The sequence below is a fragment of the Zalophus californianus genome, chromosome 10 (genome assembly GCF_009762305.2).
Source record: "Zalophus californianus isolate mZalCal1 chromosome 10, mZalCal1.pri.v2, whole genome shotgun sequence".
In the NCBI taxonomy this organism is placed as follows: Eukaryota; Metazoa; Chordata; class Mammalia; order Carnivora; family Otariidae; genus Zalophus; species Zalophus californianus.
Window position 1 is genome coordinate 82,984,301 of NC_045604.1, and position 24,811 is coordinate 83,009,111.

The 24,811-nt window shown below is 49.0% G+C and overlaps 1 protein-coding gene across 1 annotated transcript in view; it reads left to right on the forward strand.

The window, feature by feature from the left end:
- Nucleotides 1-24,811, forward strand: part of XYLT1 (xylosyltransferase 1) — a 290,901-nt gene that overhangs the window by 88,315 nt on the left and 177,775 nt on the right. The window contains exon 2 of the mRNA XM_027611201.2: nucleotides 436-474. Within this exon, the coding sequence (XP_027467002.2) occupies nucleotides 436-474 (39 nt within the window). The remainder of the gene's footprint in view (nucleotides 1-435; nucleotides 475-24,811) is intronic.

Here is a 24,811-nt window from a genome sequence, read left to right on the forward strand (position 1 = left end):
AAACTAGGAATTAAGCTCTTCTTTTTCTGTCTCTATTTTCCTTCCCTCGTTTTTTCCAAGACCAGACACAAATTGGTGGCCTCGCCCCTAATCGGGACTCTATATTCTTTCAGGTTTATTTCTCATCCTCTTACAGATCCATCCTGTCCTTTGTATAGAGGGTTTTAACACACTTGGAGATAATCGATGAGTGTACTTTCTTTCCTATTTCCTTACACTTGATCATTTTGCATGAAAAACTTGAGCCTCCTTAATCATCGGGGTGTGGAAGGAAGTTGAGAAGAGACTGGGGATGGGCCAAGCTCTTCTCATGAGTCGTGGAATGGGGGAGACTGTAAAACATGGAAGAGATCTCGCTGTGTTAGAAAAGGATGCTGGGTTGGTAGGTTCCATTTTCCCCATTGCTTATGTGTGTTTTCTCCTCTCTTCCCACAGGACCCTCATCCAAGTCCCCCGATCACCCTGGAGACCCAGGTCAGTACCTTCCCATGGCCTTTGTCACTTATCTCTGCACCAGCTCTCCAGGAGGCTTGGTACACCCTCTGGGCTCCTTGACTCAGAGAGACTGGATGGGCACATTCAGCCATCCCCCTGCCCACTGGAATGTATGCCCACGTACACAGGTGGGTACACACACGAGCTGATTGTGTGTGTGCGCGCACGCACGTGTGTACCTGGGCATCTGCACACCCATCTTCTGGCCCTGAAAGGTGACCTAGCGTCTCAGCCTCCTTTTTCCCATCTGGAATATTACCGTGAGGGTAGTGCCCGCCTCGGAGGGTTGTGGTGAGAACAGCAGAAACCGGTATCTGTAAAGTCGTAAGTGCTGGTGGGGTATAGCGTTTGAACCCAACAGACAGTTGCCTGTTCACCTGGGCTTGAAGGGGAGGTATCTTTGGATCAATCATTTCCTGGGGTCCCAACGTTGGTCACACAGTAAAGAGAGGAGACAGGATGGAGCCCATCCAGAACCCCACAGCTAACAGCATTTGAGTGTCTGGGACAGGCAAGCCTGTGTGAACACTTCAAGGCGGAAGGGCAGCTCTGTGGCTGTTTCTGGAGTTCTCTAGCAAGGACCACCTGCTACCTTACTCTCCAGCCTCCTCCATGGGTCCTTGTCTTCTTACCAGTGTCTCTGCCTCAGTCTACCCAAGGGGAATGAGCAACCCCACTGTGCTTCTCTGTCCTTGCTCAGGAAGGCCACACATGGTGGGGAAAGGGGAGTCTTCCACCTTCTCATTTTGCCCTGCACGCACATTTCGTTAGGTCGGCTACAGGGATGACCAGACAGGAGAGCGGGCAGGAAAGAGCAGTGGGCGTGGCTTTGAAGGGGGATGAGGACCCAGGTCCCTCCCCCTGTTTGGCCATCCTCTGGTCTGCTTCTGTCCAAAGTCCTGCCGCTCACCTACCCCCTTAGCCATGTTAGCCTTAAGGGAATCACACTTGTTCCAAGTCACCTAAAAATAGATTTTCTTTAAATCAATTTACTTAACTGTCATAAGTGGGCTCATCCTAAGCTCATGGTTCCCAGTCAAGGCCCTCTTGGATCTCTGGAGGACATTTGGCTGTATCTGAAGACATTTTTGATTCTCTCACCTTGGGGTGGGGAGCTTACTCCTGGCATCTGGTGGGTGGACCCCAGGGATGGGGCTAACTGTTGTACATTGCACAGGCCAGCCCCCCCCCCCCACAGTGGAGAATGGTCTGGCCTAAAATGTCACCAGTGTTGAGGATGAGAAACACTATCACAAGGAATGATACCGGTGAAAGCACAAGCGTGAAATCACATGCTAGTTCGATTTTTTTTTTTGGTACAACATTAAAATAAATATGAAACTAGTAACATGTAAAAGTTCCTTTTGAGTACCCCCCAGAATCATCTGCATGCACTCTCAGGGGTGTGTCTGCCACCCTTTGGAAAACACTGCCCCGCCCCAGGCTCCTCAGTGGATTGCCAGAGAACTTTCCAGGTGTGCTTTTAAAGGATGGCCCTTCTCCTCTTCATCATCCCTCCTTCCCCAGAGGAAAACTTAGTAGATGCAGGAGAGCCCCTGGGCACATGGTCTGTGTCCAGAATTCTGGAAGCCAAACCTTCTCTCCCAGGATGGGGCGGCTGCACCCCAGATAGTTCAGTTTTTGGCCCTCTGGTATCCTTCACTATGAAAAACATTCAGTCAGCCCTTCAAAACCTCCCCAGGAAAGAACAGTCACATGCCGATGGCTTTGGCTAGCATGCTGTGAGGGGGACAGCTCACCCCCACGCAGGGACCTCTCTTGGAGTCACACCCGTTGGCCCGAGGGAGTTGACCCTCCATGCACGGCCAGCCATGGCACGAGGCGGGCCTTCTGCGTTGGTGCCGCGCCAACGGGGAGATGACTCACTTTGTGTCCACACCATTCCGTCAGCCTCATCTGGTCCTTGGTCTTTGGGGAGCTGTAGGCTGTTGTTGTCTTTCCCGAGTTCTCACTTCCTGTGTGAAAGAGACTTTGGAACCCATCCAAAGTACTGATGTTTTTCTGTAACTATTGGCACAAGCCCGTGGCCAGACCTTACTCTGTGCTGGGCCTCCATCCATCCTGGGACTCACGATGGGACCCTATTCAGCTGCCCACAGGCGGGTCAGACAAGAGGGGCATGGATGAGTTTTCTGGCAGAAAGTGGTGCCCCAGATATTACCCATATGGCAGGAGCAAGACAGCAGATGTGGCTGAGCTTGGCAAACCCAACCGTGCAGAGGTAGGCAGCAGATGTGTGAGGCCTGGGTCAGCTCCCACTTCTCTCCCCTGTCACCCCCGCTTCTCTCCCCCGTCACCCCCGCAGCCCCCTTTGCTCCTAAGAAAGGCATTAGCTGCTGCATCCTGGAGCACAGGTGCCACGGGGAGGCCTGTCTTTCAGAGTTCACTGTGAGCTGTGGTTGTACATCACGTGTCTGTGGCTCAGCCCTCGCAGGGCCCCTTCCCTCCGCGCATGCGTGGGGTCCTCACCCAGTCCTTGGCAAATCTGTTCTCGTGCAGCCGTTCGGAGGTCAGGGAGATAGACGGCTGGGCTGCTTAGGACTCCTCTGCTGCTTGTTGGCTGGAGCATCGCAGACCTCTGCGTGTGTTGGCGTCAGCAGAACCCGCTCTACTTAATGGCCAGATTATTAGAAGGAGGAAGCCTAGGAAGGTTTAAATCCCTGGTGTCAGCCTTCCCTCAGCCGGCTGCCCCTGGGGTGTACCAAGGAAGCCCTGATGGTGGTTACCCAGGAACCAGGGGACCGAGAGATGAAAAAGCACATGTGAAAGGAGTTGGAATGTGTTTGGCAGCATTCCCATGATCCCCTCCCTGGCACTGATGTTTCCCGTTTGCCAAGAACTGGCTCCTCCCGTTGAGTCCCAGATGCCGTCATTCCGTAGGTGTTCTCATGATATCCATTTTCCAGATGAGGAACCTAAGGGTCAGAGAGGTTAAGTAACTTGCCCAGGGTCACCCTGGAAGCTCAGAGCATTGGTGAGTGTCAAACTCAGGGTCAGAAGATCCCAGAATCTATCTTTTCAGCCTCTTATTTTTCCAGAAAAAAAGGTTGCCTTGACTAGTAGATTTGAAATAGCTCAGGCAAAGCTGGAAGGGAGGGACTTGATGTATACAACCGGGTCTAGATAGATGGATGCTTTGCACAAATATCCCCAGAAGTACTTAGATAAATAGGTGGAGAGGCAGATGGATGATAGGTGAGCAGATATGTAGATAAATACATATAATGTTTTGCACAGCGAGTAATTCTTTGACAGATAGATTGCCACGAGGCTTGTAGATAAAATGGTTTAGGCAGCAGAGCCTGTAGAAAATTTATTTTAAAACAAAGATGAAACCTCTCCTTGTGCATCAATAGCGTTTTGACAAATTTAAATGCTCATTATTTGATTCACTCTTTCTCATTGATCCCCAAGATGGTTTATCATTTCTGAATCTACTCCAATTTGGCAGGGCCTCTTGTCATTTAATTTTAGCCTCTCTGCCTGCCTTATCCTTCCATTCTGCACCCCCCCTGCCCCCCACACTGAACAGCTTCACTGTCAATTAGTTAATAGCCTCTATTCAAATAGATGCCCTGGGAGTTGTAATGAAGGAACTCTTCGTTAGAGCAAAGATTTGTCAATCTGGGCATTTGTGAAGTTGGCTGTGCTTAGAAGGGAGCAAGCCTTCGTTTACATGGAGATTTCTCTCAGGACCTGAAGATCAAGGGCATCAGGAGGAAAACTCCTGATTACTCGGTGTTCACCAACCCACCAGGTACTTGAATGTCTTCGATCAGCTAACGGGGAGTATAAGAGGAGGGAGTTAACTATATTCACTTTCTTTAAAGATGATGCTGGGACCATGAGGATGGTGAGCGAAGCTCAGGAAGAAAATGAGAAGTGGGTAGAATGAAATTAATACTTTAGAAATTATGCCTTTGCAAATTCATTCATCCGTTTGCTTATTCCAGTAGTTCTGGGGCCAGGCCTTGTGCGAGATGCTAAAGATACAGCCGTGGACCGAACAGAAGGTTCCTTGCCCATGGAGCGCCCGTTCTGGTTGCGGGAGTCCGTGAATTTCTGAACAAATAATTTCAGGTAGTAATAAGTGAACAGCAATAGGACAAACAGTTTTGTAACCAGGGGCAGCTGGGCACCACAGAGGACCTTGTTCAGGGAGGGCTCTCTCTGGAGGTGAGGTTCAAGCTCAGGAGCCGAGAGCTCACAGTTGAGAAAGTGTTAACAAGCTCAGAGACTGCAGTGATAGCGTTCGGAACATTTTGCGTATTATATCTGGATTCCTATAAAAATAATGCCAGTTTTCCTTAGAACCAATTAAACCACTAGCTCCTTCGAGCTCCTTCAGAAGTGCCTTCGTGTCATTAGAATGTCAAGATGAATAAGGAATTACCTTATCAGGCCAGGGTGAAAGGAAAGGACTGGCAGGAAGTGGGTGGGGGGGAGCGGGATTGGGGGGAGAAAGTGCTCTAATTTGGAGCCGGCCCGTCAAACAGATGTCCAGTGCGTCTCGCCAGGGTCAAAGGAACTTTGGATCTTATAATGCGGCGCTGATAATGGGGACTTATGTGAGAAATCTGGCTAACAGTTACCATTAGCTAATTGGCTGGCTCATGTTCTGCTGAGCTAAAGCCTCAGACAAAACCAGCAGCTCGCAACTGGGGGTGAATTCACCAGCCCTGCCCAGGGGACATTTGACAGTGTCCTGAGAGATTTTTGTTACGACTTGGGGGCGGGGCAGTGCCATGGGCATCTGGTGAGTAGAGGTCAGTTCTGCCGCTAACCCCCCTCCAAATACCCAAGAAAGAATTATCTGCCCCCAAAATGTCCGTAGCGCCAAGGGCGAGATACCCTAGTGCACCCCTAGGTGCTCTGCAGACAGCTCATTTTACGAAGATAACTCCAGTCATGGAATTGTGACCATGTAGAAAAGGGTAGTGTCTTGTTTATGTTCCAGCGCCCCCCTCTCTGGTTAGTATCAGACTTCGCCCACATCCAGGCTCCAGCCACGACCCATCCATCCCCCAAAGTCCCTGGGTCTGTGTTGACAGTGACCGAGTAGGCACGCAGAGTAATGACTCACGACGCATGTGAGCGTGTGCACAACGTAGGTAAAAGGGAAAAACACCTCTCGGAGATGGTTTCCTGAGACATTTATGGCTCAACAGTGCAGGGAATATGCAGTGGTGAGAAAAAGATAAAAACGTAGCTACTTGGCTCTGGTTCAGAGAGGGACTGGCCAAGGCCCCTGGACCCATGAAGCGGGCTTTGCAAATAACTCGATTTTGAGACCTGGTTCCTTTCTCCCAGGCAGACCACAGCCTCCTCTGTGCACACTTGTCTCTCCCGAAGCTCCTTCCCCCACTCCCCCGGGATAAAGCAATTGCCGTCGACTTGCTTCTCTTCCAGCTCCGGGCTTCGATTAACCTTTTCCTCCATGGAGAGCGGTTTTTGGAGTAATCAGGGAGCTTTTGAATGGCTCTTACCTGAGTCTCCAGCCCATTAATTCTTATGGTGCCCAGCATCTGTTGAGAGGACAATGAGACCAAATTGCTTCTCAGCCCATCTGCTTTCCTCCCACTAAGCCTCCTTGGTGGGGCAGAACCTCTCCGGAGCAGACAAGGCTGGTTTTGAGACAGGCTAAGTCCCTCTACTGCGATCTTTCCCTCTGGCTCTGGCTTGCTGGGTCTCTCATCAGCCCCGGTGGGGGTTGGAGCAGGGAGGTGACCAGCTAGACCGCTGCCTAGGCAAAGGCAGGGAGGCTGGATCCGGGCAATGGAAACGTTCTCAGGGAGGATTTGCGGTCCTCCGGCCCTGGGCGTCTTTCTAGTCTGTGACTCAGGGTAAACGGTGTGATGCAATATTCCACAAATAGCAAGTTCCCCAAAGCCCAGCCACATGTGCCGTTTCAAAAAATAGATCGTGTTGAGATCACTGTCCCTCTCTTCTTGGTGGGAGTTGACTTTGCCAAAGATGTTGAAGGTGTGAGTTTGGCCCTTGACTTGAGAACACTTACAATCATGACTCTTGCCAACAATGACTAATACACATTGAATATATGTTTATTCTGAGCGGGGAACTGTACATGGTACATGTATTCGTAAATTTAGCATTTTCAGGGCGCCTGGGTGGCTCAGTTGGTTAAGCGACTGCCTTCGGCTCGGGTCATGATCCCGGAGTCCCGGGATCGAGTCCCGCATCGGGCTCCCTGCTCAGCGGGGAGTCTGCTTCTCCCTCTGACCCTCCCCCTTCTCGTGCTCGCTCTCTCCTCCTCTCTCTCAAATAAATAAATAAAATCTTTAAAAAAAATTTAGCATTTTTAGCTAACATTCATTAAGCACGCATAGTATGTGCTGGGCACTCTTCTAAGTAAGCTCTTGGCATAGATTCGCTCACACCGATTTCACAAGTGTCCCCTATGGGGGTGGTGATAATGAGGTGTTATCGTGGAAGGTGGAAGGTGTTGACGTCCTCCCCATTTTCCAGACACACTGAGGCACAAAGAGGTTAAGGTAACTTGTCCGGTAGCTAACGAGTGGGACAGCCAGGATTTGAACCTGGCCATCTAGCCTTTATCAGGTCATGCAACCCCATGAGGCAGGTACTAATCTTAGCCCATTTTTCAGATGAGCCAACTGTAAGGCCCAGAGAGACCCAAGTCTCCTTTTAAAAGTAACACAGTAAGTGGTAGAGCCTGAATTAGAAATACCATCTCCTTTATTGCTTTGTTGTTGAGATCTAGATTAAATATAGAGATTACATCTAAAGATAAGAGCTAGGTGTGCAGATACAAATATGGTTGTAGACCTCTAATTACCTAATATATATGTAATGTACAATTTATACATTATAATGGATATATTCTCTATCAGATGTAATATATATTAGAAAAGTGTAATTCTATAATCTATATAACTCTAATCTCTATCCGATTTATGTCCTGTCTTTTTTTTTAAAGACTTTATTTGTTTGTCAGAGAGAGAAAGTGTACAAACGGGGAGTGTCAGGCAGAGGAAGAAGCAGACTCCCCACTGAGCAGGGAGCCGATGTGGGGCTCGATCCCAGGACCCTGAGCTCATGACCTGAGCCGAAGGCAGACGTTTAACCGACTGAGCCACCCAGGCGCCGTAATTTACGTCATTTTTAATGTATATGTACATTATCTTGTATAATGCATATATGTATAATGTAACACAGTAGGAGGTATACGTGATATAGATTAGATATGGATGTAAATGTAGATTAGGTAGAGATTCGATGCAGTTGACAGTAGGTACACGTGGAGATTGAGAGGGAGCTCACTCACCTGGCAACCCCAGGCTGATGGGTCTGGAAATACGCATCCCTGTGGAGTCAAGTGCAGGTGACAAAGAGGAGCTCCAGGCTGTGGGCAGCTTCTCCCTGCAGAGGGGAAGCAAAGTGGCCACACGTTGGGAAGCAGACACTCCATTTCCCTTCCCGCAGACGCGGCTTCCTACAGAGACTCCCCAAACCCCGACTTCAAGCGCGCACCGAGGCAGAAGCCCGCCCGCCGCTGTTCAGCCCGCTGAGCAACAAGGCAGTGTCACCAGATTTGCATGGCATTACAAGCCGAAGCCTCAGGGAGGAGGCAGCGCGGACATTTGGTATAAATCTGAAATGGACCAGCATCTTTGAGGCTTAGTCTGTCTTCTCCACAGGGTTTTTGGGCAGCGCTGTGCAAACCAGAGAGCTTAAAAAGAGAAGATTCTGGTGCTAGAGTGTTCAGGCTGGGTTTTGAGGTTCTAGTTATCAAGATAATTCAGTCAAGAAAATCGCTTTTCACATGAAAGGGCAGCATGACAGAGTCCAGGTGTAGGAGGGACATTAAAATCAACATGCAGGCCCCAGACTTGCAGAATTTAACGGAAGAGGGCCTCGATGCTGTTTGCCTTTGGCGTGTTTCCTCCGTACGTCGGACGGGGCTAAGCTCTTCGTACACGTGATCTCATCTAATCCTGAACAGCAGTGCTTTGGAGAGGGGACCCTTGTCCGCCTTCCTTGCAGGTGAAGACCCAGAGGCATTGAGAGGGTAAATACTTGACCTAAGACCATCACGCTCTTGAGGGGTCGAAGTGAAGGGTGTTGGGGGTCTTCTGTCCCCTGCCCCCAGCAGATCCACGCTCTACTCTTCTCCTCCTGTCTTTGGGCCCCCAGAGGCTTGACCTCGATGGGGTTCATCCATATGGACTTGTCCTTGCTTCGGCTAAGGGGAGGCACTGGTGGGAGCTGGGAGGAGGGGAGGACGGTGGGGTGGGGGTCCTTTTCCGTGTCTGCCGGTGTGGACCACAGCCCCCGGAAGGGCCGTCCTATACAGCTTCATTCTTCAGGATCTGAGAACACCATTCCGCAGGGTGTTGCCACCTCCCCACCATGGCTAGCCCTGCTTTGTTGCCCTTAGGAAGCATCTCTTTGTAAAGTCTCCCCCGTTATTCCCTAGGGGAGTAGCCTCTTTTTCCTTCGGGAACCCCACCCCGGCCAAGAAGCTTGCCTCCAGCCCCTTGCTAACACAGCACTGCCAAGGGGTGGTGGGGGGGGGGACTGTTCTTTTCACGTCCTGTTTTGCTACGGTAGGTATGGCAGGGGGGTGGGGGGGGGGTCTGTCTTCAAACCAAAGGAAGGCGCCAGAATGGATGCACAGGAATGGTGAAGCTAGTGAAACAGAATGCCCAGTTGTGGGTGTAGGAGTATTTTTCTGGGCAGTGGATCATAGCTGTCTTTCTGTTGGTGACAACTCCCTCCAAACTGAGACACAAACATTCTCAACACCACTGTGCTAAATAAAGCACCAGAGGACCCACATATGTGAAAAGAGAGGCTCCAGACGGGACATTTTGCTCTGAGTCTCAGCGCTCACTCACACCCCTTCTGTCTGTCTTGGCTCCAAGGCCAAGAAGGGCTGCTTCACCTGGGGAGGGGCTCAGGTCTAGGGTGACAACATGGGGGGGAGGGCAAGCCACTCGCTCCTTCCAGCAGCCCCAGAACAGACAGACAGAAGACAGATTCTTCTTGCCAGCAAGCAAGGCCTTGGCATACTTGCCTTGGCATACTCGCCTTTGTTCTCTGTCATACCTCCAGGAAATCGAATCATTTTAGCATTTGAATCTGTTTTCTCAGAAGTGCCACCACCCCTCCTTGGGCCTCTGAGAGCCACCGGGAGGGCCAGCCCCCCTTCCCGTTGCCATTTCTCCAGCCTAGCAGGTCCTGGGGGGGGTGGGCAGGTGTGTCCTCTCACAGCGGACGGAACAGTGAGCTGCCCCCCCCAACTCCCTGCAACCCTCCTGCTGCCCTCAATTGCCTTCCTGAGCAGGAACATCTTCTTAATAATGATAAGCGCTTCTCATTTTCTTCTGGGAACTGTAGCTCTGATTTTTTTCCACTGCAAGGAAGAGGAAAGGAGGAAGCATGGAAAACTGGAGTTTACTCAGAGCAGGTGCCAGATGGGTGGGGCCAAGGACAGTTGGGCAGTTTCACTGTCCCCAGAAAGAACACCCCAGCCAACTCAGTGCTAGCAGAGAGAAACTCCAGCTGTAAAAGGGGCCTAAAGCAGCTCCTTTTCCAGATGCTGACTGCCCCAATTTATAATTTGGCTCCGGTTAATGGGAAGCAGGAGCTGACTTTCTCATTATGTGGCCCTAGACCCAAAGCTGTACATGAGCCTCCTGCTGACTCTCTCCCACTGGCCCATGGTTTTTGTTTTGGGATTTTTTTGGGAGGGGGGGGCGGGGGGAGAAGAGAAAGGGAAAGGGGGTTGGAAGAGTTTTGAAAAATTGGAAGGTCAGTGGGCCTCTAGAAGTCAGCTAGTAGCAAGGAGCAACTTCCCCCTTTGGAGGGTTGAGAGTCCCCAAGCAGCTTCCTGCCAGGACCGTGTTAGTAGCCCCAAAGTTGGAGGGTGGACAGGGTCTCATCACTCCTGCTCTTCTGTCCCCAGCCCGTAGGTCATGTGTGGATCTCCTCCCCCCAGAGCCACCTCCTTCCTTCCTGATCCACCAGTGTCGCTCTGCCGAAGCGTCCCTGACGTTTTGGACTGGAGCATTCTTCCTGGGGGCGGGGGCTGGCCTGTGCCCTGTAGGATATTTAGGAGCATCCCCGGCCTCTAGCCACTACCCCTCTCCAGTCGTAAGAACCAAAAATGTCCCTAGACGTGGCCACAGATGTCTCCTGGGGGCAAAATGCACCCCAGCTGAGAACCACCGGCGTCACCAAGTGTGGTTTGCAGGGATTGTGTGCAAGTCAGCTCACTGTCAGAAAGGGCGCTTGTCAGGGTGAGGTCAGGTCCACTGGTTGGGCACCTTGCTGTCAGTCATTGGATTTTAAGTTTCTGCCCTCACATGACCTCCTTTGGGTTGGGTTATAAGCAAATTAGCACCTGCCTGGCCTCTCAGTGGGGATGAGGTAAGATACAGAGGAAAGCTCAAACGTTTCTTCTTCCACTGAAAAACCAGCAAACCCTGAAGCACAGGAGGGTTGGGGGGGGGGGGCCCTCGATGCGCTCCTGGGGGATGAGACCCCAAGCCCCAGCTCTGATCCGCGGTGGCGGGTGGGCTGAATCCCGGGCACGGCCCCAGAAGCCCGTCCCCTCGAAGACCGCAGGCGTGGGGCTGGCAGATGGGCCGCGGCTTGGCTGTCTCGGGAGGGTGTGGGCTCGCCTGACAGCCGGAAATAGTCTGCGGCTTTGGGGCCATCATGTGCTCTAACCCGGCTGGTAGTCACTCCTGGTTACTGGACCCTCACTGTGCTGCCTTCAGACAAGCAGCTCTTTACTCTCTCCAGTCCGTGAAAGAGTCCTGTGTGCGGAGCGTCAGCCTCAAACAACCGGGCCGCTGTGTGTTGTGCTGGCTGTTAGGTGTTGACGTGTTACTTTGTCCTTGGGTGATCTCCACCCTGTGTTCTGAAGGCAGCTGTGGCTGGGAACGTACTTGGTTTTAATTTCTACTTACTGATCGGTTTTGGGGGGGGTGAGGTCTTTTTGGGGGATTTATTTTTCATACTTGTAATTATCAATAGTACATTGTATTATTTTATTATGTTACTGATTAATTCATTCACTGAATATTTATTGAATGCTTTCTATGTGCTAGACACTGTTTTAGGGGCCTGAGATACAGCAGTGAACAAGCAGAAGTCCCTGACCTCATGAGCTCACATTCTAGATAGACTGTAAATGAGAGATGTGTGTTCATATGTTTGTATCAGATGGTGACGAGTACTAAGAACAGTTAGGCAGGAGAGGGGTGGGCCAGACCAGGTCAGTCAAGGAGGGGTGGCCCTTCGACTTTGGTGGGGCCAAGGAGAGCGTAGAGATAAGGGAATGTTCAAGCAGAGACCTAAAGAGTGTGAGTAGGTGAGCCCTGCAGATAGGTAGAGGAACCGAGAGCAACCAGTGCAAAGGCCCTGAGGTAGGGTGTGCTCGGCATGGTCATTCATTAGGAGCCAGTATGGGTAAAGCAGGAGTGAGCAAGGGGAAAAGGCGTGAGGGTGAAGCCAGATCATTAGGATCTTGTTGAACTTAGAAAGGCAAGCCTTCAGAAGATTTTGAGCAGGGAATGACATGGCCTGACTTTGGACAATGGAATCGGTGCCTGCCGTGCTGAAAGGGCACTGTAGTTGGTTAAGGGGAAGAGCAGGGAGATGGGGGAGGGAGGGGGCTGTCACAATCTCCAGAGCAGGGCCGTGGTGGTTTGGACTGGGGTGTTAACCACGGAGGCTCAGAGAAGTAGTTTGATTCTGGATCCTTCTGAGGGCAGAGCCACGGAACTTACTGTGGTTTAGAAGGATGTAGAACAATACAAGCACGCGATCAGAAACTTTTTTAAAAAAATCACATAACACAGAGAGTATCAAGTGAGAAGTCACATTTCCCATACCCCTGTCCCCAGTCTTCAGAGGTAGCAACCAGTAACCTTTTTCTCCTTCCTCTTTCCATTTTTGCTTTGCATATTAGCACATGTGGGATGTGTGCATAGACAAGGATTTTATTTGTTTGCATGAGCTGGAATCTAATGAAACATATTTTATAACAACTCACAGTTTCTTTCTCTATATCTTATGCTCATTTCATATCCACACGTACTGCTCGTCCTTACTATTTTGAACTGCCTTCTGATTTGTCCGGCTTGTTACCCAGCGCTCAGCGTGGTGTCTTGTGTGTAGAAACTATTCGTTAAACACTAATTGAATGAATTCTTTCATCGTTTATGTCACTGACTTTCTGTTGGTGGACATTTAGATTTTTTCCCCCTTTTTTTTTTTTTTTTCTGTTAATACTGCCACTCTCATACACACAACTTCTCGGCACTGAGTATGTACATGTGTAGGGTGAAGGACTGAATTTGGGATCATGACTCAAAGGGTGTGTGCATTTTACATTTGGACAGGCGTAGCTGAATTGACCTATGCAGAGGTTTCCTCTGATCACCTCTCAACGCGACTTCCTGTTTTCACTCTCAAAAGCAGTGGGTAATTATCAATGTATCAGTCTTCATCTCTGTCAAGGTGATGGGGTAAAAACACTATATTGCCGCTTTGATTTGCATATCAGATAGTAGTGGGTTGGAGTATTTTTTTTTTTTTTAAGCGGGATCTGTTGCTTTTTCCTGGGTGCTGGAGGATGCCTCCTTGGAGACATGATAAATAAGACTGGCTTAGCCAGCCACTGTGCTAAGTACTCTCTGAGTGTTGACTCACTTAACGTCCCTGTGAGCCCTGCAGAAGGAGGTCCAGTTCATATCCTCACTCTCAGACAATGAAACTGGGGCTCGGAGAGGAGCAGATTCAGCGTCGCCCAAGGTCGTGTATCATGTGGACAGGAAGTGGGGAGCTGGTATTTGGACCTAGGCAGAACTCTTAACCACCATGCCTTGCAGATCGGTGGATTTGGTAATAGCCATGACCCTCTTTGAGGACTCAGCCACGCTGATACTTTGGAAACAAAAGCAAAGCACTCCTGGGCTTTGGAAAGCAGATGGATTGGACACTGTTAGGCTGTGGTGCCTGGGCTTGAGGCCCCAGCCTGTGGTGTGAGCGCTAGAGACAGAGCCCTGTGCGAGGTGCCTGCAAGACAGCTGAGCTCCAGGCACATTCAGCGACATACCCAAGGCCACGCAAGAAGATGGCGTCACCTTTGTCAGACTGAATCACACTGCCTCCTGACCAAGTCCCCAGCTGCGCTGCAGAACTGGGTCTGGGGCCTTCGGAGGAACTGTCAGGAGTTAGAACTGTGCATTGGATTAGACAGATGGACAGAGGAATAAAAGATGACAGATGAAGGAAGGAAGGTAGATGAATAGATGGATAAACACCTCGTGTCAGTTCATATAAAAAAAATCCCTACTTTACGCTGACCACTTCTTCAGATACTAGGGATTGGGTGATGAAGGACCCAGGGCCCCGTGCTCAGGGAGCTCACATCTAGAGCACGGCATTTGAATCTTTTCTGTGTCATGGACCCCTTTGGCATCTGGAGAAACCTGTGGTCCCCTTCTCTGAATAATACCTTATTTTTTAAATTTTTTTCCATATCCCATGCACTTTTTTAAAAGAACATTTCAGGGGTGCCTGGGTGTCCCAGTCGTTAAGTGTCTACCTTCGGCTCAGGTCATGGTCCCAGGGTCCTGGGATCGAGCCCCGCATTGGGCTCCCTGCTCAGCGGGAAGCCTGCTTCTCGCTCTCCTGCTCCCCTTGCTTGTGTTCCCTCTCTTGCTCTCTCTCTCTGTCAAATAAATAAATAAAATCTTAAAAAAATAAAATAACACTTTAAATGCAAAAAAAAATGGATGCATGGGATTACAAAGGCAAGCAGTTACATTAAAGTGTAGCTATCAAAATATATATAAACATAACAAATGTGTGGAGTAATAATGCGTTTGCATCTTTATTAACACATTAAGTAACTAGATTTGGCTGCAGGTCTAATAACTACCGTAATTTTGAAGTAGTGACAAGTATAAATAATATTTTGAGCATCTGCTACCAGAGCAGTGTGATAGGAAAATATCTGTAATTTCCATGGGTGTCAGTCTCAGGTCTCGCAAATCCCCCTACAGTCTGGTGCCTACATCGGTAACTGGAGGACATGCCAAATTTCAGTTAGAGTTAGTGCAAATAATGATGAAAATCAATATGTATGTGTTTAGGACCCTCAGAATTCTCTCCACAGACCGCCCCGCCCGCAAGCCCAGGGACACCTCTGTGCCTGATGGAGAGACAGATCATTGCAAGATGGTGTGTACTCACTGAGCGAAATGGTGAACAGGGTCTCCCACGTTATCCCAAGGCTATGTCTCCCTGTCTTTCTCTTGTCCTTCCCCACCGCCCCCTGATCATTTGGAGATGAATTATTGTAAGATCAATGGACTTTTGCTATTTCTCCCTTTTGGGGCATTATCAGGTCTGTGATAATGTAGGAGTAAACAGTAGAACCCGGAATAATCCCGGAGGGCTTCCTGGAGGAGCTGTTGCCCACACCGTATCCTAAAGGGTGAATGAGAGTTGGCCAGGGGAGGTAGGGACAAAGGGACGTGCGGAACATTCCCAGAGAAAACAGAGATAGAATGGGTCCCATCAAGAAATCACAGAAATGTGGTGTTAATGAAGCACAGTTGGAGGAGACAAGAACAGCAAGAGACTGTGGAGCTGGGCGCAGGCCCAGGTAGTAGAAGCCCATCAGAGAGCTCGAGATTCACCTAACAGGCAACGGGGCCCGCCCTGAAGGTTTTTGTGTAGCAGAGTAGCATGGTCCGAGGTCCGTTTGGGAGCGTCACTCTGGCTGCCACGTGTGGAACGGATTGCAGAGGTGAGTCCGGTGGCAGTGGGACAGGGGGGATGTTCTGCCCAGAACTCAGACAAAGGTCTGAACTGGAGCAGTGACAGTGAGAAGGGAGAAGAGAGGACATATTCGAGGGGTTTTTAACACACAGAATGGACAGGGTAGGATCTGAGCAAGTGGGGGCAGGGTACAGAGAAAGTCGGGCTAGGAATGCATGAATGAAGGACGCGTTTGGTGGAAAGACGAAATACTCCCCGGGCACGGGAGGTGGGGCAACATCTTGTGAGGTTGTCACAGGAGCAGGTGGAGTGGATGAGGCCCTCCGGAGCCCCTCACCCCATTTTCCCTGCTGGGGGCGGGGGGCCTTCCTCGGACTGAGCACCGGAATCTTGCACCCAGGAGTTTGGGTGGAATTTCAAGTTCAGTCTCCCAGGAAGGGATGGAAGCAACAGGTAGGAAGAATTAAACCCCTTTTTAAAAGGAAAAACCTGCACTTTGTGGGGATTTATATGCCTTTCTGGGTCTGAATAGTAAATTTTTTTTACAGCTACAGCTGGTGTTATATACGACCTTATAAAATGCCATGATAGCGTCTAATGAATATTGTATTGCGGAATATATGACTCTCTTTTCCAAGGGCTGTTGAAGGCACGATCTCTGGTTATGTAGGCAAGGAAGTCACAATGCAGTCCATAGAGAGAGAGAGAGAGAGCAGGCGAGTGTCCTCTCTGGGACTGCTCTTCACTGTCAAGGTTTTCGGGGCCCCAAGGAGGCAGCCACTCGCTGGGAGAAGGGGCTGATCTCACACACCTGCAAAAGCCTCTGTGTTTGGGGGATGTCAGCTCAGCTAGATCAGAAATCACGCTGGCCCTTCCCCCCTCCCTATGGAATTCAGCCTGGCTAGACTTGCCTGACCAATTTAGAAGTTGACCTTTTACAAGGTATGTGTGTGTCTCTGGTGGCTTGGGTTGCCCTGGGAGAATTCACACACTCTCCAGAGGGTGATGGGCTTCCTGTGGTGTCAACATCCTCTCTCATTGGCCTTTGACTGCCCACCTTTTCTCCGTTCCCCTCCCCCTGACCTTGGACATCTGCATTTAGAATTCTTCATCCAGGAAATAGGATCCCCCCCCCCCCCACCGGAAAAATGCAGTCAGAGGACTGTGTTGGGAAACAAGAGGGAGAGGCACTGGGGGCTTCGGTTAATTGTTTTCGGCTTAACTGGGAGTTAGGAGAACACTATTGTTTGAATCCTTGCTTTTAAAATACTTCCCACGGGGTCATTCTGAATTCCCCACGTGCTCAATCCACTGCACGTACCTGAAAGTGCTTGTGGTGATTTAATTATGCGGGTGTCCGTTTCCTGCCTGCATTGCCGCTTTGCGCCTTTCTCCGCGGGGCGCACTCCACCTGGGGTGTCTTCCCGGCCCCCCTCCTACACAAGTCTTGCCAGCCCTCCAGGCAAAGCTCAGGTGTGTCACAGATGAGACAGTGGCGCACAAGATCATCTCAAGCACTGCATGAACAGACTTTAAAGATATTAATAGCTATCTGTTTCTTTTCCTGGTTACATTCTATGGCAAATTATATTGGGTTTGTTTTTTTTTTTCAATTTACGGGTAATGTTTCCTTTTTAAATTAGTTCATTAAAGAAAAATACAGATGAGCTGATTTTAGGAGCATTGGTAAATAAAGAAAACTACAGATGCTCCCTGGATAGGGCAAAATTGGAAACGTTAGCAGATGAATGATTAATATTTGGGAAGGGTGACTCTGTTCCTGGCTCGTCTGCAGCAGGTGGGTAACTCCTTCATTTTTCTGCCCTCCGTTCTGTCATCCTGGTACCTGCCTCATAGGATGGTCAGTCCTCCTTCCGGGCAGCAACAACCGAGTTCTACCAGATCCATTGGTAGTTGATTTTTTTTTTTTTTTCCATGCAGGATTTATCACTGCTCCTGCTTGACCACAAGTGTCTTTGGGGAAGGCTTTTGTGGGCACCATCAAACTTCACCCATTCCTTGGTGGTTAGCAGGAAAAAGGCTTTTTTGAAGAAGTATTAACTTTATTTTTTCTAAAGTGTGAGTTCTTGCAAGTGAAAGGTGGAGCGAATACTCGGGGTATCTCAAGGGATAGGTATCGCTGAGAAAGAGGCAGGGAGTGGGGTGGGGGCTTCCTTTCCGTGAGGAAGGGCCCTGGGGGTGGAGAAGGGCCCTGGCAGCCCCCCCGCCCCCCTGCAGGTCCTCATAGGCCCAGTTGAGCCTGAGATCAGCCTGTTAATTGCATTGAGCCAGTTGGGAGAAGACACTTCGCAAGCAAGGAGTTGTTGACCGGTGACTGGTTTGTTGGAAATGCCCAGAATCAGCATTCTAAATAGCCACGTCAGACTTTGTTCCAAGTCTTTGCTGTCCAGCGTGGAGGCCACCATCTGTGCGCCCTCCCCCGCAAGCTCTGGAAATGCTCTCTAGGTGTGGGAAAGACCCAAGTACAACCCAGACAACATAAAACAGTGCACTGATACTTCTTCATATTGATTATGTGATGAAATAATATTCTGAATATATTGGGTTAACTAAAATAGATTATTCAAACCCATCTCTCCCATTTCTTTGCTTTTTTTTTTTTTTTTAAACATTGCCTCTAGAAAATTTCCAGTCACACGTGCAGTTCTCATGATAAAGTGGGCTGGATCAAAGCTGAACCTGAGACAAGCTAAGAAAACAGTTTTTCTTTTTAAATTACGAGTTCCTCCATCCCTGAGCTCGGAGTCTCCTGGGAGGAAGCAAAAGGAGATCTCCGTGAATCGATGGTTCTGGTTAGTTGGGTTCAGTTAATCAGGGTTTCACCTCTCCCCAGGTGCGTGAGCGCTGTCTGCCCCTCGGGTGGCTTGCTGGGGATTCCTCTGTGGCTCCTGCCTGGGCTCCACGTGGAAGAAAAGTGGAGGCTGCAGAATTCAGAGCTCCTCCCACCAGGTGGGAGGGTGACAATGGGATGGGGAAGGAGGAAGGACCACTTGGTGGCCCTCAGAGCCAGTCCGGGGACGATCTGAGGTTCTGTTAGTGAATTGCAGGGTCCACAGTTCCCACCTCTTGGGGCGCTGAGCAGCTGTTTCCCCTGCGGGGAAGCACTTGGCAAGGCAAAATCTCAAGGGGGCTTTGCAACAGTCCATTCTCTGGATGTCCTCATCGGCCTGCCTTTCTTGGGGAGCACTGTGGTGTGTGAGGGAGCGATTCCTGGCCTTCATGGGGATGGCCAGACATCCAGCAGGGGACAGATGAGATGGACAGCAGTGTATTAATGTCACATGTAGTCAGTCTGAGGGAGGACGAGGCCACATGCCAGCTGGAGTCCCAGGCTGGCGGGGGGCACGAGGAAGAGTTGCACTTGGAAAGGCCGTGAACATCCAGGGTCTGTGGGAGGCCGACTTGGTAGTATCAAGAGGGTGAGGTGACCACTACCCCCCACGGGAGGATGTGACTGTCTTGTTTGAGTAATCCCGAGGGCTGGCAGAGGATGGAAGGCCGCTCCTCAGGGATAGGCAGGAACTGTGCCTGGTCTCTGTGACACAGAGGGTTGTTGGGCCACGGGACCTTATCCGAGGGATCACAGTGGGCACGGGAACTTATATGTAGGCTGAGGCCCTCCTGGTTTTCCCCAGATGGTGAGGCAGCACGTAGGACTAATTCTAGCCCTAACACCACAGTATGGTGGGAAGAAGAGTGGATGGTGGGATCTTCCTGTCTGCCTTTGAATCTTTGCTGCTCTGCTTATGAGCAGCTCACCTCTTGGATCCTCAGTATGCCCATCAGTAAAATGGGGATGTGAACCTCTTCCGTGTATGCGTGTGTGTCTGTCTCTCTACAGATCTGATACACTGCTATTTCTCTTTTCCAGAAGGACGATTTAATCCCTGCCCTCCCCCTCCCCACCCCGCACACAACAACACATCCACGGTCAAACCCAAGGCAGCATTGAATGAAAAACATGTGTCAGTTGAACCAACTGAGTTCTTCAAGCCAAAGCTACATTTGGCCCTCCATGTACTCTTCCCACTGAATGAGGACTTGGTTTTGCCTCGCCCGAGGCAGACAGAGGCTCATTCTGTTTCAGGGCCAGGGAGCCAGGCTGTTAGTTTATGTAAGGCTAAGGGGACACAGCCTCCACCCTGGTTCACACACGGGCGTCCCTGTTCCAAGGGCTTTACCTTGGCGTAGCGAAGGCAGCTGCCTGGGGTCGAGGCATGCCACCGAACACGGCAGCCCTCGGGCGCCGTATCGTGGGTGCCCCTGCCCCCTCCAGAGGCGACCCGTTGCCTTCTTGGCTCAGAGACGGCCTCCCCTGCACGTGGAGCCAAGGGGCCCCCAGGACTCCAGGGGAAACTCAGGAACGGGGACTGGCCGGGACCTGGTTGAGCATAACCCCTCCTTCCTGCAGCACAGTGGGGCATCTGTTCACTCTTTGCTTCCAGATAGACAGTGTCTTTGTTCAAAGACAGAACCTCATCCCGGCAGCTCAGGGGACAGTTCCCCAGCCTCCTCGGTGCTCACTCGGGCCATCTGATACATGCGTTCCTTGCTCCTCCCACACCTCGGTGGGGATGTTCTCCATGGAAACCCCAGCCTTGGTCTCCTCATGGGATCCTAGAGTCGCTGTGCTGAACGTTTTGGGGGACTGAAGTGCAGTGGTGCTTTGAGCAATGTGGGTGGTGATATTCTGGAACCCAGCAAATTGCCAGCAAAATTTCATAATCCCAAGTTCGGATCACCCCGTTCCTCAGCTCCTTCCAGGGGATGAATGGTTGGGGATGGAGAATCTCAAGAACCTTGGGTAGCCCAGCCTATCTGTTAGCTTGTTTGCAGTGGTCTGTTTATATGTGGGAGTGTTTTTTTGGCATGTTCGTAGATGGACAAATCGTTCTTTAATGCTTTGTGTCAGATGTAGTTCCTGCCTCAAGCAGCTCACAAGCCGTGTGTATGTGTGTGCACATGAGTATCTGCATAGATAGTTTTGTGCAGAGCTGTCTTTAACAGAGCAGTGAGCATTATTGACCACCATGTCAGGCACTGGGGCTAATACTGCTCTCATTTAATCCCCACAACCACGTTGGCTCATTCAACAGATATTGCTGGAACACCGACTGTGTACTAGGCACAATGCTAAGTGTTCAGAAAAAAATTTTTTTAAAGATTTCATTTATTCATTCATGAGAGACAGAAGCAGAGGGAGAATCAGGCTCCCCGCTGAGCAGGGAGCCCGATGTGGGACTCGATCCCAGGACCCTGGGATCATGACTTGAGCTGAAGGCAGACGCTCAACCATCTGAGCCACCGAGGTGCCCTAGTGTTCAAAATTTTAAGGTAGAACCTTCTAGAGCTTATTAACTCCATTTTGCAAATGAAGTAACCTAAGCTGAGTGGTCAGCTGCCTTCCCTGGGGTTATACATCCGGTAAGTGGCCAAGCTGGGGTAGATTTCTCAGTGGGCAGATTCACGTGTGTCTGTGTTTGTACAGGTCACAGACTCAAAGCCGGGGTGGCTGGTTTTGATAGTATACTTCACCCCTCTGGCTCCAGTATCTACTTGTTTCACAAGTTTCTGTTTCCTTATCAGTAAAGCAGTTGATGATGTCTGTCTCCCCACCTTGTGGAATAGGAGCAAGGGGTGGGTGCGGGGCAATGAGAGGATTGTCGAGAAAGGCCATTGTTGACTGAAAAGAACCGTATGGTGCAGAACCGAGAAAAGGACCACATGGATGAGAAGAACCATTACTGGGAGGAGGACATTCTCCTCTGTTTTCTATTTGATGCTCATAATAACCCTGCAAAGTGGGTAGTATTATTCCCCATATTCTAGAAGAGGGAAACTGAGTCTCAGAGTAGCAGGACAGTAGAGTGATGGTTTGAATCCAGGTCTGGGCCCATCAGAGTCCATGTTCGTTGTTCTGGACCAGGGATCGGTAAACTATGTCTCATGGGCCAAATTCAGCCAGCTGTCTGTCTTTGTAGGTGGGGTTTTTATTAGGAACACAGCCACACCCATTCATCACATACTGTCCATGGCCGCTTTGAGCTGTAAGGACAGAGCTGAGCCATTTGAACAGAGACTAAATGGCCTGTAAAATAAAGTCTTTATTATCTGACCTTTCACCGAAAAAGTTTGCACTTCCCTGTTCTAGACTACAAGGTCTATGATAAGAACGATTTTTTTAAATGGGTGCAAAGAAATGTGACTATAAACATGCACACACATATATATGCATGTGTACAGCAAAACTTGAGCCATCTGGATGGAGCCTTTGGGAGATAAGACAGTCCTAATTTTCTCAAGAGTTAAGTCTTACCAGTGAGGATCTTTAGTCTAAATTATATCCCTTGTTTCGCTACCTTCAGAAATAGAGTATGCCGGGCATGTATTAAACTTTCCTTGAAGAAATCTCTCCCACATTGAAGCACTAGGTTTTGGATTCTGCTAAAAGTGCTAATGACCCCTGAGGGCATCAAGAATGCTCTAGCTTTTCACTCAATGGGCCCAGAGTCCTTTTTATCTTTCTGTCTGCCTTTTGATCATTTTTTCGGCTCTTGTATTTCTGGTGCGCTGTTAGTTCTCGCAGCTTTCAACGTGGCTGATGGTGACCATCAGCTGGCTTTGCTTCTCACCTCTAGAAATCATCAAACTTATTATAGTTGTACGCAGGGCAAACAGGTTGTGATCAAGAGCTGGGAACACCTGCGTGTCTCTCCCATCCGCAGCTGTTTTGGGGAGCTGAGTTTTGTGCAAGCAAGGTTTCTCTGTGTGGCTTCCCCCTGCCATCCAAAGGCAGAAAGGTGGACTGAGTTGCCTTCTCCATGATGGTCCTGTTGTCCCAGGGCTCAGATTGATAGTAACTGAGGAAAGGGTGAGTGAGCTCTGGAAGCAGATGGTGATCGTGGCTGGCTCCTCGCACTTTGCAAAATACCAGATCTTATCCTCCCCATTTGAGCTTCAATAGCCAGAGCTGACTGTGAGTTACTTTAATCTTGATCACAGATGTTAGCAGAGGAAAGGTTCACCGAGTTTGGCTTGCCTGTGAAATCCAGGCACAACTTTATATTCAGAGACATGTTTTTAAATAGAAACTGATTGTAATCAAGTATGAAAAGGCAATTGTTGGTTTTTAATCACTCAGGCCGAGTATTTTTGTTGACAGGTGTGTTATCTACCTTGTGAGAATTCTTACTGAAATCTACATGTTCGGTCTGCCAAACACTTTTAAACCGCCTTCTGTTTTGGGTGGCGGTGGTTTGTTGTTTTACCTTCCACTGTCTGCTGGGCCAGCTCCATGAGCATGTGCCCAGGCAGTCACACACAAGGCTCCTTGCTCAATAGGGCCCTGCCCTTGGTTGAATGCTCTGTTGTCATTCTTTTGAAATTCTTAATAATTTCTTCATAAGATGCCCTGTGTTTTCATTTGCACTGGGCCCCACAACTTACATAGAAGATCTTGGCCATCATGGAATGGGATCAGGCAATATCAAAGTGGGAAGGAGCTTACAGGTCAGCCTTTCAAAATTCTTCATTTTAAATATAGAGAGACTGGGGTCACAACAAAGATGGAAGTGAGTTGTCCAAGGTCACAGGAGAGTGAATGGCAGATTCAGATAAGTGGGCGACTCCGATCTTCAGGTCCCTCATGATCACAGGCTCTTTCTCTTACACAGAGACAATGCTTCCTGCTTGGTTCATTCTTGCAAATGATGAGTGAATTTAATAATAATCTAAGCAGTTAATACTTAGAATTTAAATTTGCCACTCATCCCCATTCCTCCCAACGTGCATGCACACAGAGTAAGGAACCAGTTTTGTCTGCAATACTAAAAAAAAAAAAAAAAAAAAATGGCTATTTACTATAATGGAATTCTTGGTAGTGGTATAAAAATTGGGATAAAAAGCTCAAAAACGCTAGTAATTTTCTTGAGTTAAAAATTGGAAAGGCACTTTTTTCCCCTGCTTGCAAAAGTAATACATTCTCATGGTTGGAAATTTGGAAAATGACCAAGAAGAAAAAAAAAAAAATCACCATGTTACAGTTTTTTGTGTATTTTCCCAGTCTTTTCCATACATGAGCATTTTGTATATAATCGATCTCAATCTATTCATGTGAACCTTTTTATTCCATTTACCATTAGGTTAAACCACATGAAATAGCTGTTCTATATGGATAAAAAAGCTTTGAATATTGGTAACTTGATATTGTACAACCAAATTGCAAAAGTATCTCCTTAAATCATAGGTACTCTTTGTAAACGTATTTATTGGCTGTGTAAAATTCCAGCATGTGGTTATATACAGTTACGTAACTTATTGGACCGTTTGATAATTATATTTTATATAATTAATATACTTATATGATAAGTATAAGTTGTGTTATGATAAAGCATTCTATTTCTTTGCCATCATAGATGGAATGTTCTTTTAAAAATTTTACTGTTCTTTATATTAAAAAGATGGATTTTTTTTTTTTAAAGCTTGAAAAGAGAAGAAAAAAGTAAAATCATCACCCTGAAATACCATCTTCGGTGCATTTCTTCCTGATCTTTACTTCCTACGATTCCATGCATTTGAACACCTACTTTTTTTGGCCCCCAAACAACTTGTGGTGGACAGTAAATGGAATATTGTAAATCTGATGAAGTGCATTCCCAGTGACCACCCCCCTCCAGTGGGGGATCTTCTAGAAAGGAGTCCCTCAAAGTGCAGTCCGTGGATCGAGGCCAGTCACAAAGCGGTGGTCACTGTCTGCTCTGAGGCCCATTTGGAAATTGAGGGCATGGTTTGAGAAACTCGGATAATAATTGGACATCAACCCAAGCGTGTCAACCTTTTTTCCCTTTCTTTGATGCTTCCTTTTTTGTTCTATTTGATTAAACTCCCACTCTGGTGGGGAGCAGTAGGGGGATCCCCACGGCTGGATCGAGAAGTGTTGCCATAGAGGCCACCGGCATTCAGGGCTAAGGCACAGGGCGGGACAGATGCTCATGCTCAGATCCTAGGCACGCGTGCAGCACGGGGCTTTTAGAATGCCTATGACCACTCTCGTGCAGCGTCTCAGTTTTTCTGTCCCTGTTTGTTGCTTTCACTGAGCGTGCCTCTCGTTTTCACTTTTCCTCTTCTGTGCTCTTTCTCTCCCTCCCTTGACCTGTCTTCTGTCTCCTTTCTCCCTACTCCCATCTCTTGGCAGTGGCAGCAAATCACATCACCCTGCTTGCTAGAATGACTCAGGAAGCACGTCAGCGGGGTCTGTGTCTCTGTCTGAAGCAAATACGCTTTTGAATCCAGCTGTCATGACAAGTCTTCCCGTAGCTTGAGAACGAGGCTATTTCTTACTTAGTAGATGTTGGTTGCATTTTAAGCCAGAAGATGGCTGGCTCTGAGTGGCTCTCCGATGTTGTAACGCGAAGCATTTCTGGATGTTAGCTCTACTTGGCACCCGTCTGCTCATGCCACCTAGCCTTGATGTAGAGTCAGAAGGTCCTTC